At 56.5% G+C, this 19202-nt stretch overlaps 1 protein-coding gene across 1 annotated transcript in view; it reads left to right on the top strand.

The window, feature by feature from the left end:
• The first annotated feature begins 8346 nt into the window (after positions 1-8346).
• The window catches only part of RUNX3 (RUNX family transcription factor 3), a 29643-nt gene continuing 18787 nt past the window's right edge, over positions 8347-19202 (top strand). Inside the window, exons 1-3 of the mRNA XM_058553256.1 lie at positions 8347-8921; positions 10792-10948; positions 18673-18777. Of these exons, the coding sequence (XP_058409239.1) occupies positions 8625-8921; positions 10792-10948; positions 18673-18777 (559 nt within the window). The 5' untranslated portion in view covers positions 8347-8624. The remainder of the gene's footprint in view (positions 8922-10791; positions 10949-18672; positions 18778-19202) is intronic.

Raw genomic sequence — 19202 nt, 5'->3', positions numbered from 1 at the left:
CTGCGTTCAGCCCCAACTCTCTAGGATTCATCTAGGACTGGGACTTCTTTGAGTTTATCAAGGCACAAGGCACAAATGCTTCCCCAGCCAGTGAGGGCAGCAGAGGAAACTAGGGCATGAAAGAGTGGAGGGGGTCACAGAGACGGACTTCCAGATGTTTAGAACAGACAGCTGTGGGGGTCAGGACTCCCGCTACATCCCAGGCCGGATTCAAGACAGTGACCCACATAGAGAGAGCTAATAAATTTACAAGTGGAACAAACAACTATAAAAGTGGGACACACCCCAGCCCAGGGAGCCAGGCCCAGGCCCACTGTTGCCCAGCCCGGCACCGAGTGCTTGATTCGCCACGGCCTGTGTGCGACCTTGAGCACCTTCACTCCTTTGGCCTCAGTTCTCCCGTCCATGATTTGGGAATAAAAAATCTTGACTATATGCATCACCACCCCCACGGGGCATAGCGAGGGTGAAATACTACAGAATGTGGAGTGGTTCAGACACTTGCTTTGGAGTCAGAGGGATCTGATCCAAATCTAGGCTTCCTTGCCATGTAGAAGCCTCTCTGAGCCTCAGTTTCCATATCTGCCCAATTCACAAGGTCATTTTGAAGTTCAACTCAGATACTATAAGCGAAGTAGGCTCTCAAAAAACACTACTCCCCAGGCCTGGGCACGTGGTAGCAGCCAGGAGACGTGGCAACTGGCAGCTGGGGCGACCTGTGGGCAGGACCAGTTACATAATTTGGGGGACCCAGTGTGAAATGAAAATGCAGGCCCCTTGCTCAAAAAGTATTGAGAATTTCAAGACAGTGAGGACAGAGCACTAAGCCGAGCGCAGGACCCTTCTGAGAGCAGGCCCTGTGCGGCTGCGCGGCTCACAGGCCCAGGAAGCTGGCCCCGCCTATGAGACACCTGGGGCAGCTCAAACCCGGCTCAGGTGAAGGGACTGGGGCCCTTCCGCTGTGGCTTCCACCGCTGCGCCGAGGGCCACCCCCTCTCCCAGGGCTGCAGCTGGGATCGTGACCGCTGGCCCTGCCACTCTCGGTGGCCATGGGAGGCAGCATAAAAGACCGACTGTTCTCCTCCTCGTTATGCCCCGTTTTTATCTCATGCCATGCATACAGCACATAGCTGATTTCTTTCCGCAAAGGGCTGCGCTTTTTTTCTTTTCCAAGGGCGACGCTGGAAAGCCATGTGGCTTTTATTGCTGGCAGGAATGTCTGAGGCGTTCCTTCACCACCACATGAAATGGAGCCGTAATCTTCATCTGCGTAAGGCCAAAGCCCCCAGTCTCCTCCGAGCCATCGGCCTCTGAGATTAATTAAGGCTTCACAAGGACTGACAGTCATTAGGACCTTTTTGGGGAGGTGGAAAATCCCTAATGGGACTGGCTGGGCCCTGGAGCCAACTGGGTGGGCGGTGAGGCCAGGAGGGCCTGCTGCGAGTTGGAAGGCACCCTGGGCCAGAGTCAGTGGGAGGTGGCGGGAGGGGGTTCCAGACTCTGTCCCTGGCCTAGGCTCTGACCTCAAGTGAGACCCTTCCCCTTCCTGGGCCTCAGCTGCACCATTTGATAAATGGCAGATTTGGATACGATATCTCAGAGCCCTGCTGAGTCTGACATGATAAAAGTCTGCATCCTGCCCCCAGTCCTCGTGCCAGAATTCTGATTCTATTCCATGACTGTAACTCCAAGCATCTGATTCTGGTCCCTGAGAACAGAGCGTGGTGGTCAGGAACCCGGGTTCTGGGGGCAGGCGGCCTGACTGGAATCCCAGCTCCACAGTCTCCCAGCTGTGTGACCTCGGGCAACTGACTCAACCTCTCTGTCTTCAGCTTTCTCGCCTGTAAAACGGGAGTGATAAGGGTACCCCCTCCATAAGAGTACTGTGAGTCGTATGTAAGTATAAAGTGTGGCATGAGCCTGGCATGCTGGAAGAGCTTAGCTGTTGTCAGCAAGGATTAGTCGAGCTCAGGATTCTAATCCCAGGGTTCCAATCCTATTCCAAAAATTGGTTTCTGACTGGCTCCTACTCTTCCCACCTGATTAAGGTTTGTTGGGAGGCATTTTGAATCTGGAAATCCTCCCATCTTTCCTCCACCATAGGGGATTCGAAAGGCAACAGCCACTCAAAGGAGCCCTTTCTCTCTCCAGAGCTGCAGTGCCATCCTGGGGCTGGGGAAAGGGCACACCCTTCCCAGAAGCCCTCCGGGCTCCAAGCTACCCAGCTCCCTCTCACCCCCCAACCCCGCCTCCAGTGGAAGAGTCCTCTGATGTGATGGCTCTCCCAGCAGGTAGCTCTGCACCCACCCACTGCTGGGGATGGAGGGTCTAAGGCACTGTGACAGCCAGCAGAGCAGAGACGGAGCCCGGACCAAGGAGTCACATTGAAGGAAGGGCCCTCAGGTTCTGAGGTCCAGAAGGGGGAAGCTCTTTATTCCCTGAGCCTCGATTTCCCCATCTGTAAAGTGGAGAGAATAAAATCTCTACTCTGCCGAAGCACGATGAGGGTTAGTGACAATTGGGGTAAAGCTGCAGCACACAGCGAGAGTCCAATAAATTAGGGCAATTATTAGTCGTAGACCAAAGGGCTCTACCAGATCATTTCCCTGTTTCATAGACGACAAAAGTGAGGAGCAGGGAGGGCAGTAGGAAGACCAGACAAAGTGGTGGGAGCGGAAACCAGAACCCACTCCCCTGGCTACTGATGGGGCCTGCCTCCTCTCCCCTGTGCCAGGCTCCCCGAGCCCCTGAGCTGCGCGCCCTCTCCCGGTGGACCTGCCACAGGGTGGGGTGGGAGCTGGGGATTCCACGGCTGCAGAGACACAACGGAGCCGGTACCACCTGAGGAGGCGGCCAAAGGCCTGTGGGCTCCAGCCAGAGGTCACAGTGAAACTCATCAGGGGTCCCACGGGGAGCCGGCCCTGCTCCTAGAGGGGCTGTGGAAGTGCACTCCCATCGTTCAGATGGGGATGCTGAGGCCAGGAGGGAGCCCGAGGCCGACTCTGGCATTTCCCCTTGCAGATGGACGCTCAGAGTTGCATCCGGCCAGGCTGGCAGGTGGCACCTGTGGGACCATCATCGTCCTGGCCCCAGCTCCACCTGCGGGCTCCAGCGGGGCTGGTGGAGATCAGGCCGGCCGCTCTGGGCCGCGCCACGCTGCCCCTTGGCCCTGCCCAAGCTCAGTCTGAGTCTCACTTCTTCCTTGGCGACTCAGGTCACGTCTCTCCCCCTTCCCGGACCTCGGTGCTCCCATCTGTAAGTTGGGGGCTACAGCGAATCTACCTTCTCACAGGCACGTTCTGTAGCCGAAGGAAAGAGCAGAGTGGGTGGGTCTCAGCAGACGACCCGGCGGCCCCTCCCTGTCTCCTAGTCCGGGTTTGAAGGGTCTGCTGACGTGTATAACCAGGTGGTGACTCCACTCCCCAAATTTTGAGTCGGACTGGGCTTTTCACCTGCCTCTGGTCCTCCCTAGCCCAGAAAACCCTGCGGAACGTTCCTCTTCATTTAAATGGACATAATACTTACCATGTACAGTCGCTGTGAGGATGGAACGACGCACTTAAAGCCAAAACATGGTGCCTCAGGGAACATGGCTGTTACTGCTCTCCCATTTTCCCGGCCACGGGACCAAGGCTCAGAGAGGCGCAAAAGTTACACAGCCAGTCAACAGCAGAGCCAGTTAGCTGTGTCCCAACCACAGCACTCTCCCAGCTCCTCCTTCCCCCCATCCCCTCTGAGTCTGCCCCTTTCCAAAAAAAAAAAAAAAACCTCTGTAATTTGAGAAGCGCACTTGTCCTCCGAGCATTCAGAGAGGCTGCCTGCTGAGGAGGGACCACCCCAGAGCTGGAGCCTCCGGGGTGAGGACCCCTAACCCTGCAGGCAACAACCCCTCGACTATATTACTGTTTTTCATGACCCTTTCTCACTAATTTTCTATAAATATATTTTTATATAATATGTAATATATATTATTTATAATTACATATGTATAAATATATATGTCTGAAATCAGGATGCAGGCAAGTTCTAGTTTATTTAGCAGTATTTTCTTTCTTTTTCTTTCACATGGAACAATTGATGGCATTTTAGGTATGCTAAAACACAATGCCCCTCCCCTCCTAGACTGAGTCTCGAATCCTCCGATTGTGAAATAGAGCGATTAGAACGACTTGCATTCACAGAAGAGGAAACGGAGGCTCAGTGAGGGACGAGGGACAGGAATGTCCCACCTGGAGTTCCACGGCACTAGGCAGGGGTTTCCCCATGGGTCCCTGCAGAGTAGGGGTGTGGAGACCAGACGGCGGGAAATCATTAGCTTCTAGAAGAAAGTCCTCTGTGCTAGTCACTGGACTGGGGCTCCCCTGAAACTCAGGATAAAGGGAACAGACGCTTCCTGGTGAGCAGGGGTGGGGGAGGTGGCTGACAGTGTCGCCAGTTCCCATTTAGGAAAGTGTCTGCCTGTGGGGGGGGGGGGGTAAGGGATGGCAGCCAGTGGGTTTCCAGGGTGAGGGTCTGAGAGCCTAGGGAAGGTGAGTCATCAAGATCCAGGCTTGGACAGCCCTGTGATTGTTGCTAAAAAACCCTCCTGCGAGCTGCTTCCGCCTGGAGGCAGGTCACAGACAGTCCTCACCTCCCCCAGGCAGCCCGCAGGCCAACCAAGGGGGACAGGATGGCCATGGACTAGACTCTGAGTCCTGGCAAGCTTTGAACATGAGAATTGGATATTTCACAAATGGGAAGGGTGAGGCCCGGAGAGGGGAAGAGACTTGCCAAAGGCTCCCTGACAAGGAGTATTCAGGCCTTATTTTCCAGTATAACGACAGTGACAGCTCGCATGGACGGAGGACCCCCTATGCTCCAGGCCTGTGCTAAGTGCTTTACACATGATTCTATGAGGAAGCCCCTAATTATTACCCCCAATTCACAAGCAAAACAGATGAGGCTCAGAGAGGTTTTAAGCAATTTCCCCTAGATCACGGTAGGTGGTGGAAGAAAGGCAGTGGAACTGCAGACCCAAGCTCCTTCCACAACCAGTGGACCTCTTGTAAGGTTCTCCAGAGCATAGATGTCCATCGTCTGGCACACTGGGGGACCCTCACCCCTCCTCCGGCACCAAGACTCTCAAGGACTCAGACCTGCCCTTGGAAGCTCTCTGGCTGGTGGGGAGCCACTCGCAGGCACCTCACTGCCAGGAGCGCACTTAGAGCATACTCCTACACACCCTCAGGCGGCAGAAGGAGGGGGCCTTGGCACCAGGCCCTTCTGACCCGGTGGATCCCCTCCCAGGGTCAAAGGACGCTGGTGGGAGTGGCCCCCAGAACCCAGGCTCTGCAGGCCCCAGGCTGAGTCCCGTTTACCCAGCTCTGGGCCAAGGTGAGCAGAACCTACTGGCTTCCTCACCCCCCCCACCCCCCCCCCCCCCCCCCCCCCCCCGCTGTGGACAACCTGGGGTGCTCTTAGCTGGGGTGCTCTTAGATAGGAGTCGTTAGAGAGAAAGCAGGCTGTTCGTCTGTCTGTCTGGTGGGAGAACGGGAGAGGGTATCCGTGTGTCCCAGGCAGGAGAGTGGGAGTTGTCCAACTGTCTTTCAAAATGGCCAAAAAAAAAAAGAGAGAGAGAGATGACCCTAGGTCTGATGGTCTGGGATCGAGGAAGTAGCTTGGGCATAGGTCGAAACTGGGAAGGAGCTGGTCTCTTCTTCTGTGCGTTCTCCTTACCCTCAGCCCCCTAGAACGGGACAGGAAAGGACTATGCGTTTCTGGCAGGGAGAACGTTCTGCGGGGCGGAGGGCTTAGAGACCCTCCGGTGTCAGAGATGCCAAGGCAGAAAGCGTCCATGGGGAGGGCAGCCTTCTGTCCTACACAAAGCCATTGGTTTGTCCGAGACGTGGCCGCACAGATGGTGAGGAATCGTACGGCACGCCTGTCCAGAAAGGGCAGCTCACAGGAGGCGGCCCGCCGCGCCTGGACACGGGGACAGACCGCAGCTGGCACACATCTGTGCGCGGGGCCTGGCCGCACAACTCCGGGGGTTGTGCGGCAAGGCAGAGTGCGCCGCCTAGTGGCTCCTGGAACTGCTCCCTCCCCGGCGGCTTCGGCGACCTCCGGCTGGGGACCCAAGCGCCAACAACCCGGGTCCCCTGGTTCCGGCGCCCACCGGCAGCGAGCGCCCTCCCGAGGGCTGGAGCCGCACCGGGTCCTGTGCGAGTGTGCCGAGACGCACAGGAGCCCCATTCTCAGGAAACCCGTTTGTAAACCCGCCGTAGGATGAGAGGGAGAAATCAGGCGGAGGGACAATTAAGGGCACGGGTGCAAACCGAAACCACTAGACGAATCGAATTTACAAACCTCAGACGCAGCGGATCCTGGCCCCACAGCCGCCCCGGGGTAGCACGCGTCGCCCGGCCTCCCTGGCCCCGGGCCCTACCTGGCCACGACGCGGCGGGCCTTTCGGCGGGAAGCTCCCAGAGGTAGGACGTGCCAAGGCTCCGATCCCTCGCTCTTTCTGGTTCTGCTGCTAGTGCCAGCGCTCCCGAGAGCGCGCGGGCCTTGGCCCCGGCGATCTGCAACTTTGAGGTGTAGGCTCTATAAAACAGTCCAGTAAGGGACCCTCGCCGTCCCCGCTTTGGAAATGACGTGAGGGGCTGATATGAGGTTCCGAGAGGGGTAGGGACCAGCTCTCTAGGTAGTCGAAGTTGGGCCAGAGCCCATCCGCCCTGGAGCGCACGCGGGGCTTGATTTCGTTTGGCGACGACGAAATGGCGCGCACCGGGCGGGGGTCAGATCCAGGGCGGGATCTTTCGGCCACCATGGGATCCTATGCTTCTTTGCTCCCGAGGCTTGGAATTCGTCGTTTTGCACCTGTCGAGCGCTGGCAACAACGAATATCCAGCCCCACCTCCAAAACGGCAGGGAGACTCGGCACGCATTCGTTCCCCAGACTCCAGGGAGCTCATCTAGGGCGATAAGCCAGCGTGAATGGATGCTGGAGCTTTCTAGGTCCCCTCCCCGCTGTAGCCTGTCCCCAGGCCCGCTCGCCTGGCCCAGGAGGCGGGAGAGGAAAGGATTGTTTGCTATGAAGCGCCGGGAGCGGTTGGGCCGCGCGGCTGAGAGTGGAAGCGAGGACCCAAGGCCAGTGAGCAGACAGTGCCTCGGCAGAGCCGTCTGCGTCCCTGCGGCGCGGCCGGAGCACGCCGCCCGGGAAGACGTGGGTTTGGACCCCCGGGGGCCAGTTTGCACCCACTTGGAGGAAGAAAATTCCCTCTTTTGGAAGCCGGGCCCTTAGCTTTGCGTCCATTCCCGCGTTCTCTGCACAGTTATCTTCTCGCAACGGACTCGTGTCCTCTTCCACGATGCAGAATCGTGGTTACATGCGCGGGGGGGAAAACTCAGGGGGAAACACTCGCGTTTTTCAGGCCCCAACGTGTTTTTCAAAGAGCCACAGGCCGCCGCAACGAAGAACAAACGCGGCGAGGCCTGCGCGATCCTGAAAGTTGTTTTGAGGGCAGAGCGGAGAGGAACGGGGTTAGTCACCCCCAAGCCGGATGCAGGCCCGTAGGGGACACCCTTCCCTCTGTCCTCAGGTTGGCACTGGGGCCGCCGAGGCCGGGACCAAAGCTGCACGGGGCTGGGAGCCGCAGAGGCCGCTGGCGTGCATAATCTCATGTGCGGTGGAGGCTCTCGGGTCAAAATAATTTGCGGAGCGCAGGGGCGCAGGAAGGGGGGTAGTGAGAAACCTCTTTGGGGCAGCTCCCCGCTCAGTGTCACCGGCCTTGGAGCCCCCGCGGCCCCCGGCTGAGGGTGCAGGCATTAGAGGCTGAGAGCAGCTCGAACTAGGGAGGCCCGGGCGTGGGCAGCGGGGAAGGACGAGAGGAGGGGAGCTGCAGCCCCCGCGCCAGGGAGACTCGGCCCCGGAGACAGCGGCACGTGAGCCTTCTGTAGGGCCCGCACGTTTTAAACAAATTTTAGCATCGGCCCCAGCTCCCCAGAACCCTAGAGGAGCCCTGGGCGGTCGCGCGGGGGCCCCCAACCCCGGGCGTCCGCGGGGCGGGGCCTTCCGCCCCTCCCCGTTGGGCGGCCTTCGGCGGTCCCCGTTCCTCCCCCGCCGGCGCCGCCGAGGTGCCCGCGATGGGGGCTGCGATTGGCTGTGCGACGCGTCGCTCGGGCCGGCCCCGCCCTCGCGGGCCCCCGGGTACTAACCCCGCGCGGGCGGCCGCGGCGCCGCCACTTGATTCTCCAGGATTTGCTCTGGGGCTGCGGCCGCGAGTCGGCGGGGCGGCCGCGAGCGGGCGGCGGGCCGGGAGGAGGCGGCGGCAGCACAGCCTGCGCGGGCCCCGCCGCGGCCGAGGCAGCCGGGACCGCCGCGAGGGCGGCCGCACGCGGGCCGCGCGCCCAGGATGCGGGACTAGCGAGCGGGCTGCGCGCGGCCGTCGGGGCGGCGAGGCCTCGCGGCGGGCGGGCCCCGGCGGGGCGTCCCCGGGCGCCGCCCCCTGCGCCCTGAGGCCCCGGCCCGGCTGCTTCTGCTTTCCCGCTTCTCGCGGCAGCGGCGGCCGAGGAGGCGCCCACGCCGGCCGCCCTCGGGGGAGCCGCGCCGCCGCCGCCCGCCCGGCGCCCTGACGGCCGCTGGTATGCGTATTCCTGTAGACCCGAGCACCAGCCGCCGCTTCACACCTCCCTCCACGGCCTTCCCCTGCGGCGGCGGCGGCGGCGGCGGCGGCGGCGGCAAGATGGGCGAGAACAGCGGCGCGCTGAGCGCGCAGGCGGCCGTGGGCCCCGGCGGGCGCGCCCGGCCCGAAGTGCGCTCGATGGTGGACGTGCTGGCGGACCACGCGGGCGAGCTCGTGCGCACCGACAGCCCCAACTTCCTCTGCTCCGTGCTGCCCTCGCACTGGCGCTGCAACAAGACGCTGCCCGTCGCCTTCAAGGTGAGTGCGCGGCCGGGGCGGGAGGACACCGGCCCTGGGGCTCCGGGCGTCCCAGCTGCAGAAGCCAGGGCCCGGGGAACGGCGGGGAGGGGACGTGCCCGCGACCTCGCCGCGAGAGCCGGGCAGCTGGGCCACGGGCGCTTTCGGTCTCGCTGCGCGCTCCTCCCGGGCGCTTCGGCGTTCCCTCTTGGATGCACCCGGCAGGGATGACTTTTGGGGGGTTTGCTTCCTCCACCTTCGGGGAGCTCTGCGGAGAGACGTTGATGCGGAAACGGGCGGATGGGGCTTCGCTCCCCCGCAGCCTGGATCCCTCGGACGGGGCCCTGCGGGCAGCGGGGAAGAGGCGCCCCGGGACCAGGGCGAGGACCCCGGAGGTGGGGTGCGGAGAGTGGATAGGGCCTACCCTCCGCTGCAGCACCCCTCCTCCTGCACCGCTTCAGAAACACTTCCTGCTCACACCCTCAACCTCTGGCTTCTGAAATTTTACACCGGGCGACTCTAGGCCGGGATCGGGGACATTGATCCCTAAATGGTTGCAGCCGCCTTCGCGAATGTCAGGCAGAGATTGGGGGCGCTTCCACCGCCGGCAGCCCCCGGTCGTTCAGAGGATCTTTTTCTTTTTGCCAGGGAGTAGGCGACTGTTTCATTTTCATTTTTTTTTAAGGGGGCAGCGAGATGAAACGAAAACGCCTTGGTTTTCCCCTAAACCTCACAGCTGCCGTGAGAAAGGGCCGGGCAGGAAGGGCCAGCAGCGGCTGGGGGTGGAGGTGCCCGAGGTGGCTGGAAACCGCGGCTCCTGGCAGCTGAGGCCGTCCTTGCTCCCATTAAGACGACTCCAAATTGGAAAAAAGGATGAGTGGCTCTTTGAGGTCTCCCGGGTGACATCTTAAAATACCAGTGAAGAAAATCTCCCGGGGAGGAGGGGGAGGGAGAGGCCCGTGTGACTTTAATCCTCAGATCGGAGGTTTTACTGTCACTTGGAGCTTAAAAGGAATCTTTGAAATTAAAAGAAGACAGGATGTTGACAGGAAATCTGGCCTTTTTAATCAGACCCCAAACATTTTCTCCTTGAAATTTTTACCATCTGGATCCCTGGTCCGTGCACGCGGTGGCCACGTTTAAATGGCTGTGACTGCGTTTGCAGTCTGATTCCTTTTCAAAAGGCATCTGCCTCTCCAGGCTCCTTGGGGTGGAGGGGTGGGGGAGACCATATTGTGGGGGGGCATCTCCACCCCCATCCTGCAATTCCCAGCAGGTGCATCCTCCTGCCATCAAAAGCCCCTCTATCACTTTAAAGAGGTTTTCTGTACAGCCTCTCTCAAAACACCAACTTGTGTTGCATTTTCCCTGCACAACGAATTCAGGCTTTGCAGAGGCCGATAGACTGGGCCTGGGCCACATTTCTGGGCCAAATTTCATACTCCACAGGCTCTTGCATTAATTGAGTGTGGGGAGCAGTCCCGTTATTATTGTTGTTGATATGATTTTTACTTAGAGACATGGTTGCTAGGAGCGTGTTGATTCCTCTTTTGCTCAAGCCAAAGGGAAGAGGGGAACTGCCCCCCACACCATAGTGGCCGGGTTCATTCACAGCTCTTGAGCTTAGATTTAATTTAATTGAAAGGATAATTTCTCAGGACACGGCTTAACCAGTTGTTCTAGGATTTTGGTACGGAAGGTAGAGATTTCGTCGTCTTGATTTTGTTATGTTTGGGGGAAGGTCTCTGGTTTTTAAGCCTCTCTCCACCCAGCATTTGAGAAATCCGCAGTGCGCCTGGGACCTAGGGGAGCTGCCCGGCCCAGCCCCTCCCCGTCTACCCCTCCCCTCCCACTACCTTCCTAAGCTGTCCCCCTGCCCCCGTGCTCTCAGGTGGTGGCTCTGGGGGATGTGCCAGATGGAACGCTGGTGACTGTGATGGCGGGCAATGACGAGAACTACTCCGCTGAACTGCGCAATGCCTCGGCCGTCATGAAGAACCAAGTGGCCAGGTTCAATGACCTCCGCTTCGTGGGCCGCAGCGGGCGAGGTGAGCGGAAGGGAGACCCGCCAGCCCGGCGGCAGCGGCAGAGGTGGGGGGAGGAAGCCCAGAGCAAGGCCTTGGGCTCCCAATGGGGCCCCAGAAACAGGTCTCCAGGCCCAGCTCTGCCTAAAACAGCGGTTTGGAACCCCCTAGGGTGTTACAGACCCCTTGAGGATGTGAGGAAAGTTAGGGTCTCGCCACAAAAAACAGCTTTCTCCCAGTGAAGCTTTCCATGGCTCCCTTCTTTCCCAATGAAGCGCTGCAGTCTCATAAGAGATGCTGAGAGAAGATCGTGGATTAACAGACTCAAAAAGGGGCCTTGTAGGTCTTTTCCCACAGGCATGCTTAGAGGCTGGCTTAGACAAATGCTCGGCTCGTCTTTGGGGCCTGAGCACCCCAGCTGCTCTCCCCACTGGGGCAGAATCTCCCCCCACCCCATTTCGAGGCTGCCTCTCCCCAGCTGTGGTCTCCTAAAGCCACAGTTTCCCCAGATCTTTCAGCCTTCAGGCGGTTTAGAAAAGAAACGAAAGCAGTGCAGGATGCTGAGTGTTGGAAAGCACAACTTGAAGGCTGCCATCTCGCACCCCAGAATCAAGGCTGGTGTGCCGCTCTGCCTCTCTGATCTACCTCAGGCAGTATGAAGGAAGGCAGAACCAGACGCTGCTGTGGCTGCCGCCAGGGGCTGTTGAGTGGGAGGCTGCAGGGACCTGAAACCCATCATCACTTCTGGGTGGAGAAGTCCTAGAAACCCTGCCTGGGCGAAATGGAGAATTGAGCGCTCGCTGGCCCTTTAAGACCAGCTCGCTGAAAAGTGGGGAGTGCCCTTCCCGAACCCCTGGCCTGCCCTTCCATCCAGCTTTGTTAAGAAAGTCAGCTAGGTTCCCTCTGCCCCCAGTCTCCACAGAGGCTGAGACAGAATTGTACTTTTCATCACCAATAAACAAGACCTTCTCAAGGTTTTAGTTCCCTCTGAGCCGCCAGCCCTGCTCAGAAACGGGCATCTGGGCACCATTTTTTCCCCTCCCAACCGTTCAATGTATACATACAAATGTCAAACATATTTTGACTTTTCAGCATTAATTAAAACCAGGGCATTATTTGCATGTAATAACTGTTTACTTGTTACTTTTTATGAAACTGAAATAGTTTACATTCTTTCAAACATTTCCTGTTCCTGTTGGCTCCCTTCCCCACGCACAGATTTCTTTCAAACGTTGCCCTTAACTGGTTGCAGGTTGATGGATGGAAAATGTTTGCTTTTATGAATTAAGCTTTCATTGCTGCTCCTAATTAGTCTCCAAGCCCCTTTTGTCATCCCAATCTCTCAAGCCTTTTGCAACTTAATCCCAGCCCCAGCTGTGAGTGGAGAGTCACTTGCCACTGATCGGGGGTAGATGCGGCTCGACGCTGGGCGGTGGCCGGGTCTGCCGGCCCAGGTGGCGAGCGGTGTGGGGGGAAGGCCCACGATAGCTGCAGCCCCTTGTGAGGCAAGCAGAAGGGGAGGTCAGTCCCGGGAGCCCAGCAAGGCATCAGGAACGTGGTACCCTCCTCCCTCTCCTGGGAGGTGAGATACAGAAAGAGAGGAAATGGTGATGCTCTGAGTTACCGAGACCGTGTCTGGCCGTTCTGCGGCTGAAAATGATTTCTTTGTGGCATTTGTGCCCACAGACCTGCGCCCACCCCGCAAGGCCTGGGGGGGGGGGGGATGAGTTTCCAAAGCATTGTTCAGCAGCATGCTCTTGGCACAGCTGAGGCTGGGATTGTGGCTCTGGGAGATGCAGGAGGCTGAGTTTATAAGCCATTCTCTCACCAGTCTCGGTGGTCCTGGGAGGCAGGAAGAGGCCTGTGGGAGTTCTGAGGCCTGCGGAACTCCGCCAGACTTTCAGACCTCGGAGGCTCATGGTATGGAGCAACCTGGGCTCTACAACGAGCCGACCTGGATTTCAGTCCCAGCTCTGCCAGTGACTTGCTGGATGACATTGGGCAAATGGCTTAACCTCTCTGTGCCTCAGTTTCCTCATCTGTAAAATGGAGATCATAATGGTAGCTACCTCGTGGGATTCTGTGAGGATTAAGGAAATTGGTACAGGTGTATCAGATGGCACATATCGAGAGCTGGATACATGTTAGAGATTTTGTTACTTCAGATGCCTGGGACAGGAGATCTTTGAAGTCCCTTTGAGTGGTGACAGTCACTGATTCTCTTTGATGGTGCGGTTTGGGCGGGGGTGGGGGAAACCCAGGAGGTGTGAACTGTCGAGTGGGAGAAGTGGAGGCGGCTGGCAGTGAGGGGGGTGCGCAAGGGTCCGGTGGCATGCAGCAAGGCGTCTGCTGTGCCCAGCCCGCCATCGGGAAATTCCCTCTGAGAGAACAGGTCAGAGATTGACACAGTTTGGGCCACTTTAGGAGGCTGGGGTTTGGGACAGAGCCTTTCCCTGGCTCTCTGATTTCTGCCAGGACTAAGAAGCCAGATGGGAACTTCTGCTTGTTTCTTTGCTTTTTATGCCTTAATTCTGTCCAAATTCCAGGGAGCTAGCTTTCCATGAAAGACATACACACAGCACCAGCCCAGAGCTCTCACGATAAGCCTGAAGGTGTGAACTGAGAAAAGGAAGGGAGGGAAACCGAGTCACTGGTGTCTCCTGCGGTGGTCCCACCCTGCCAGACGCAGCACCCCTTCTTACAACAAAGATTTTGTAACGTGCCCTTTACCCTCCTTATCATGAAACGTGTAGATAACGTAACTGCCTCTTACACGCAGTTTCAACATCTATGTAATTTCATAGCTACAGTAGAGGAAAAGAGGGAAAGTAATTTACAATAAAATATCCACTTGAATATGTAAATGTTGGGGGGAGGCTGCGCTTTGAGGTGGACGGATGCTCGTGCCTCTCTCAGCCTCTCTCAGAAGCCCCATGACCGCCACGGCAGCCATGACAGGCCAGGTGTCCATGACTCAGAGTCTGACGAGACACTGCCGTCAATGACAGGATTTTCTGAAGTTGTGAACAATTCTTGGCAAAGTTCTGAACAAAATTAAAAAAACAAAAAAGAAAAAACTGTTTTCCCTCCTGGAAAATTCAATAGATATTAAAGGCATGCAAAACATTTGCCTTGTTTTATGTAAAGTTGAGTTAGGCTCATGGCTCAGAGAATCTTTATAAGCAAATTTTTCACACCCAGGAAGAATGAATACTTCATTACCTGTGCAGTGCTGAGCATTTGCATCCCCCCACCCCTGCATCCCACCTCTTGAGGACCACACACCACAAATCCCCAAAATGCCCTCGAGGAGGCGGCCACTGGCCTAGGTGTAAGCGAAAAGAGCATGAGTTCCTGACCTGTCCTTAACTGGTTAAAAAGAAACCGTAGTATGTGGAGAGAGGTTTGGAATGAGATATGTGGGTGCAGGCTTAGGGGACCACTAGTTGGGGAGGAGATAGATGGCTTCTGGGCTGATGTTGAGAAAACCCAGAGGTCCCCTGAGACATGTCCCCTCCTGCTGTCCTTGAAGCCCCTGTGCTTGAGGCTTGTCCCACAGGAACCCAAGCTCAGAGAGGGACAGCGACTTGCCCAAGGGACGGGCCCGGCTGTGTGTGCTGATGGTTCCAGGGCCCTGGGTCCTGTGGGCCACTCAGAGCCCCAAGGGGCAGCTGCTTCCAGACTAGGACTTCTCCCTCTCCATCTGGGGCCAGCCCTTGGCGTGCCTTGGTCTGCAAGTCCTGGACTCCGGGCTGATGGCAGGTTTTCCCAGCGTTCCTGCACAAAGCTGTCCATGGCCTTTGTCTGCTTGGCTTCCTTCTCTAAGAGGGCGAAGGAGATGGATGGCTGGGTTTGCCGCTAGGCAGACAGAGGCCAGGGACATCCAGGCAGACAGCTTTCCCCCACCCCTGGTTCACGGGGTCCCTCCCTCCTGTGGTACCTGACTCCTGCCCCTCCCTCCCACTCCTGCTCCCAGGTCCCACCCCCCCTCCCCCCTCCCTCCCTCCTCTCTGCAGGTACCTGGGAGGGGTGCTGCCAGGCCTGGAAAGTGAGAGGAAGCTGAGGAGGACTGGGACCTCAGGTGTGGCCTGTGGTGTGCTGCCTGGTGGGAGTGGGGGCTTCTCACCCCCCAGGAGTAAGTCCTTAGTGTCTTTGTAGAGGGGCAGGCTCCAAGACGTCCTAACCTCTTTGGGCCCTGCCTGGATACTATGTGACCTGGGCAACCCATTGCCCCTCAGTGAGTCTCAGTTTTCTCATCTGTAGAATGGGAGCAGTAATCTCTGCCCTTAATTCATTTAACAAACATTTATTGAGCACCTGCTGCATGCCAGATGCTGTCCTAGGGGCTGGGGACACAACAATGAACAAGACAAAAATTCTGGCCCCCAGGAAGCTTACGGTCTAGTAGAGAGAGACAAAATGAAATAAATACATAGCAGATGATGAGAAGGAATAGGCATGACGGGGAAATTCCAGCAGGTTGAGTGGGAGCCGGGGGCTCTGTGATGCTTCAAACTGAGCTCCTTCACCTTTTTTGCCCCGTGGTCCCCTTCAGCAGTCAGGTGAAGCCCATATACCTTGGTCAAAGTGATGTTTTTTGAGGAATAAAATAAAATATAAAGGATTACAATAGAAACCAATTATATTAAAACACAGCAAAACATTTTTAAAAATTGTGGTAAAGGTGTTGCTCTGTTAACGTGTTAAATAACACCATCTAGCGATGGGTCTGATGACGACCGTGATTTTGAAGTTGTGACAAGCACAAAAGATATTTAGAGAAACTTGCACTGTCTGTAACGTGATAGCCGTGTAACGTAAGTGTCTGTGACGTCCGTTGGTGACAAGGGCACAGGGACTGCCCTGATGCCTCTGTGGTTTGTGCCTACGTTCATACTCTAGAGAGATGCTCAATTTCGACTAGCCATTAGGGACAATACAATTTTTTCTCTGTCCCAGTTCATGGGCTGGCTCAATTCTAAGAGGTGGGCCATAGATGCCAAGTTAAAAATACCTACTTTAGATAAAGTGAGCAGGGAGGGCCTCTCCGAGAAGGTGACTATTCAGTGGAAACCTGAGGCGGTGAGGTGAGAAACAGTGGCACATCAGGAAGCTAGCCAGGGCTGCTGCTGCGTGGGTGGGGCCCATCCGGCCTGGGTGTTTGGACCCAGTCACTCCGGCTCTGGACTGTCCACCTAAAGTCCCCATCCACTTGGCAACCTGCAGCACCAAGGAGGTGATGGAAGAGTCAGAGCCCAGGGGCCCCCGGAGAGTGCCCGACTGGTTGGGGGTTGGGATCTGGGGAGAAAATGACCTCAAAGTGAGGGAAAGCGGTAGGAGGGGAGGGAGGTCCCCAGGAAGGGGTGGGCAGGGGGCCTGAGGCCACCTGCCTGGCAGTTTCCTAGACCTTCTGCACTTTCTGTTTCCAGAAACCATGGAAAGTGCTCCTGTGGTCTGAGAGGGAGGGGCCAGATTTGTTCCTCTGACCCAGGACTCCAGGGGCAGGTGTGGTTTGCATTTCCATCCCTTCCTCCAGCCAGCTGGCTCTGGAGAATTCTTCCAGAGAGGCCCCCACTCTTTCCCAGTTTGAGTCACACCTCAGTATAAACCCCACCCCCAGCCCCCACAACCCCCCGTATCTCAGAAGCCCTTGGGTTCCTTGGTGTGGCCCCAGCAGCTGAGCTGGTTTACTTCTGTTCTGGATTCTCCTGCTTCTGGGGCTAGAGTTTTCGCTTGATCACTGGACCAACAGGGACCCAGCCGGGCAGAGACAACCGTAAGCTCTGGGTCCCCACCCTGAGTTTTCATCTCCGGCCTGTGAAGTGGGGAGACCAAAGCCTGCCTTCCCTGAGGGTTGTTGGGAGTGCAGGGACAGCAGAGGGGTTCACTCAGGCCGCCTCACCCGGTGCCCACCCTGGGCCAGCCCTGGGGGACACAGTTGCACCAAGCCATAGGCGCCTCCCCTCAGGGCATCCCCGGGCCTATAACTGGGGTCCAGAGATAGGGGTGCTCAGAGGCAGAGGAGGGGGAGGTCAAGTCTGACTTGGGAGATCAGCGAAGCTCCCCTCACACTCTCCCCAGTAGGGTGTGGAGCTTTGATGATAATGAAGGATAGGACAGGAGAGGGGACTCTGACTTCAGTGACAGTGCTGGGAGAATTGGGCTGCCCTTCGAGGAACAATCCTTATGTTCTACCATCCCAACCAGTAAACCCAGGAGAACCAAAGAATTAAATGCAAAAAGTAGAGAGAATACTGTTTATCAAAGGTAACCTTTATCTGCTTGTTACTTGGGGAAATCTGCCTAAACGTAAAAACGATGGGAGAAATCACGGACGGGAGGTAGAACTGAAAATGCAAAACAGCTCAGTGTGAGAAAGTGAAATGTGAGGGCCAGTGAACTGGGAAACTGATTGCCACCAATAGGACGTGGAAGGTGTTGACAAGCTTAGTGCAGAGCGATAGTTTAAAGGCACTAAACCTTCATAGCAAAGGATAAAAGAACATGAAGCAATGATTTGTGTGGATTAGGACAGACAGTAAACCTATAAAGTGGTTCACTCTCACTAGTAACAGAAGAAAGCCAGATGAAGTCAGGAGCGTGTAAGAGGTCGTCCACCTCGATAGACGCGGTCACAGTGCTGATGGCACGGCAGTGGGTGGGACGGTGGGACGCGGCCTCACCCCAGTCCCCAATCACGGTGACTATCTCTGGAGAGTCATCTCAGAAGCGAGATCAACGCCCCTAAATATGTCCCAACCCTCTGATGCAATGAAGTCACCCGCCACTTCTTGGAATCTATTCTGAGGAAATAAGCAGAGATGCGGACAAAGATTTTTATGAACAAAAGGTCATTTTCATTTTATTTTGAATGGTAAAAAAAATATATATATTATTTTAAAAGTTTTTTCCCCTCTCAGGAATTTTGAATGGAGACTTTGGAGCCAAATGTCTTTCTAAAAATAGAACAGAGTTCTGGAAATAACAATTGTGTCTACGAATGAAATGTCTGCAGCTCCCAAATCAGTCCTTTTTGGCCCCTGCTGCATGCACCAATAAGAAATCAGCAGCGACGTAAATGCCCAAGTGTAAGGAGGTGGATAAATAAAAGATGAGGCTTCCGTGAGCTGAAATATTTTGTAGCCATTAAAAATGAAGTTTAGGAAGAGTTTTTAATGACATAGGAAAGTGCTTATGATGTAATGTTAAATGAAAAAAAAAACAGGGTGCAAAAATATATTTTAGTATCACTTTAACTATGTAAATACACAAACCCACACAAAAAGGATTGGAGGAGAAAATGTTAACTGTTTATCTCTGGCTAGTGGAACTACGGGTGATTTTTTTTTCTTCTTTTTTATATTTTCTGTGTTCTCAAAATTTTCTATAAAGATCACTAGTTACTTTCAGGAAGAAAAAAATATAGGGACCCATCTTGGCTCCCCATCCCAAAATCGTGAGGGTCTCTGGATAGAAGGAGCATCACAAAGGCCGAGAAGCAGGGAGGAGATAAGCCGGGTTGACCAGAGTGTGGGGAGGGGGAAGGTGCAAGAGCTGCCAGGGCCTCGAATGCCAACCCCAGCAGCTTGAACTTCACCCAGAGCTCCATCGTCTGCCCAGGGTCAAAGGAGAGAGACCTGCCCCTTCGGGAAGGTTAGGGGCTTCCAGGGTGGCACATGGGTGGGAGACCAGGGTTTGTGAGTAGCTCCAGGTGCCAACCTCCTGCCTCTGTTTCCCACTCCCCCCAGGGAAGAGTTTCACACTGACCATCACCGTGTTCACCAACCCCACCCAAGTGGCCACCTACCACCGAGCCATCAAGGTGACCGTGGATGGACCCCGGGAGCCCAGACGTAAGTGCCAGAGCCGCGGAGCCTCCTGGGCGAGGGAGGAGGGTCCCGCCAGGGAAGGGCAGCTGCTGAAGTCAGACAGATGGCACTGGGTCCCGGGAGCCCTCCTGTGGGGGATTGTAGTCTCTGCTCTACGTCCCTGCACACTGTGTGCCTGCCAGCAAAGCCCTGAACCCTCTGTGCTTAGCCCAGACTTGGGGGGGCCAGCAAGGAGGCTGGGAGGGGGAGACAGCAGAGTCAGTCTGACCCCCTCCAGGTTGGATGACTGCCCTCTGGGGGCCAGCTGGGGGAGTGTGGATTTGCATCTGTTAAGGAAAGGAAAAGGGCGGGAAAGCCTTCAGATAGGGTGTTGGTGGGTGTGTGGCTGGGTGTGGGTGTGTTTGGGGTGGAGGTTGGGCCAGATTTGCTCTGCTCCACCCCAGCTTCCT

The sequence above is a fragment of the Diceros bicornis genome, chromosome 13, assembly GCF_020826845.1.
Source record: "Diceros bicornis minor isolate mBicDic1 chromosome 13, mDicBic1.mat.cur, whole genome shotgun sequence".
Classification (NCBI taxonomy): Eukaryota; Metazoa; Chordata; class Mammalia; order Perissodactyla; family Rhinocerotidae; genus Diceros; species Diceros bicornis.
This window is presented reverse-complemented; position numbering and strand designations above follow the sequence as displayed.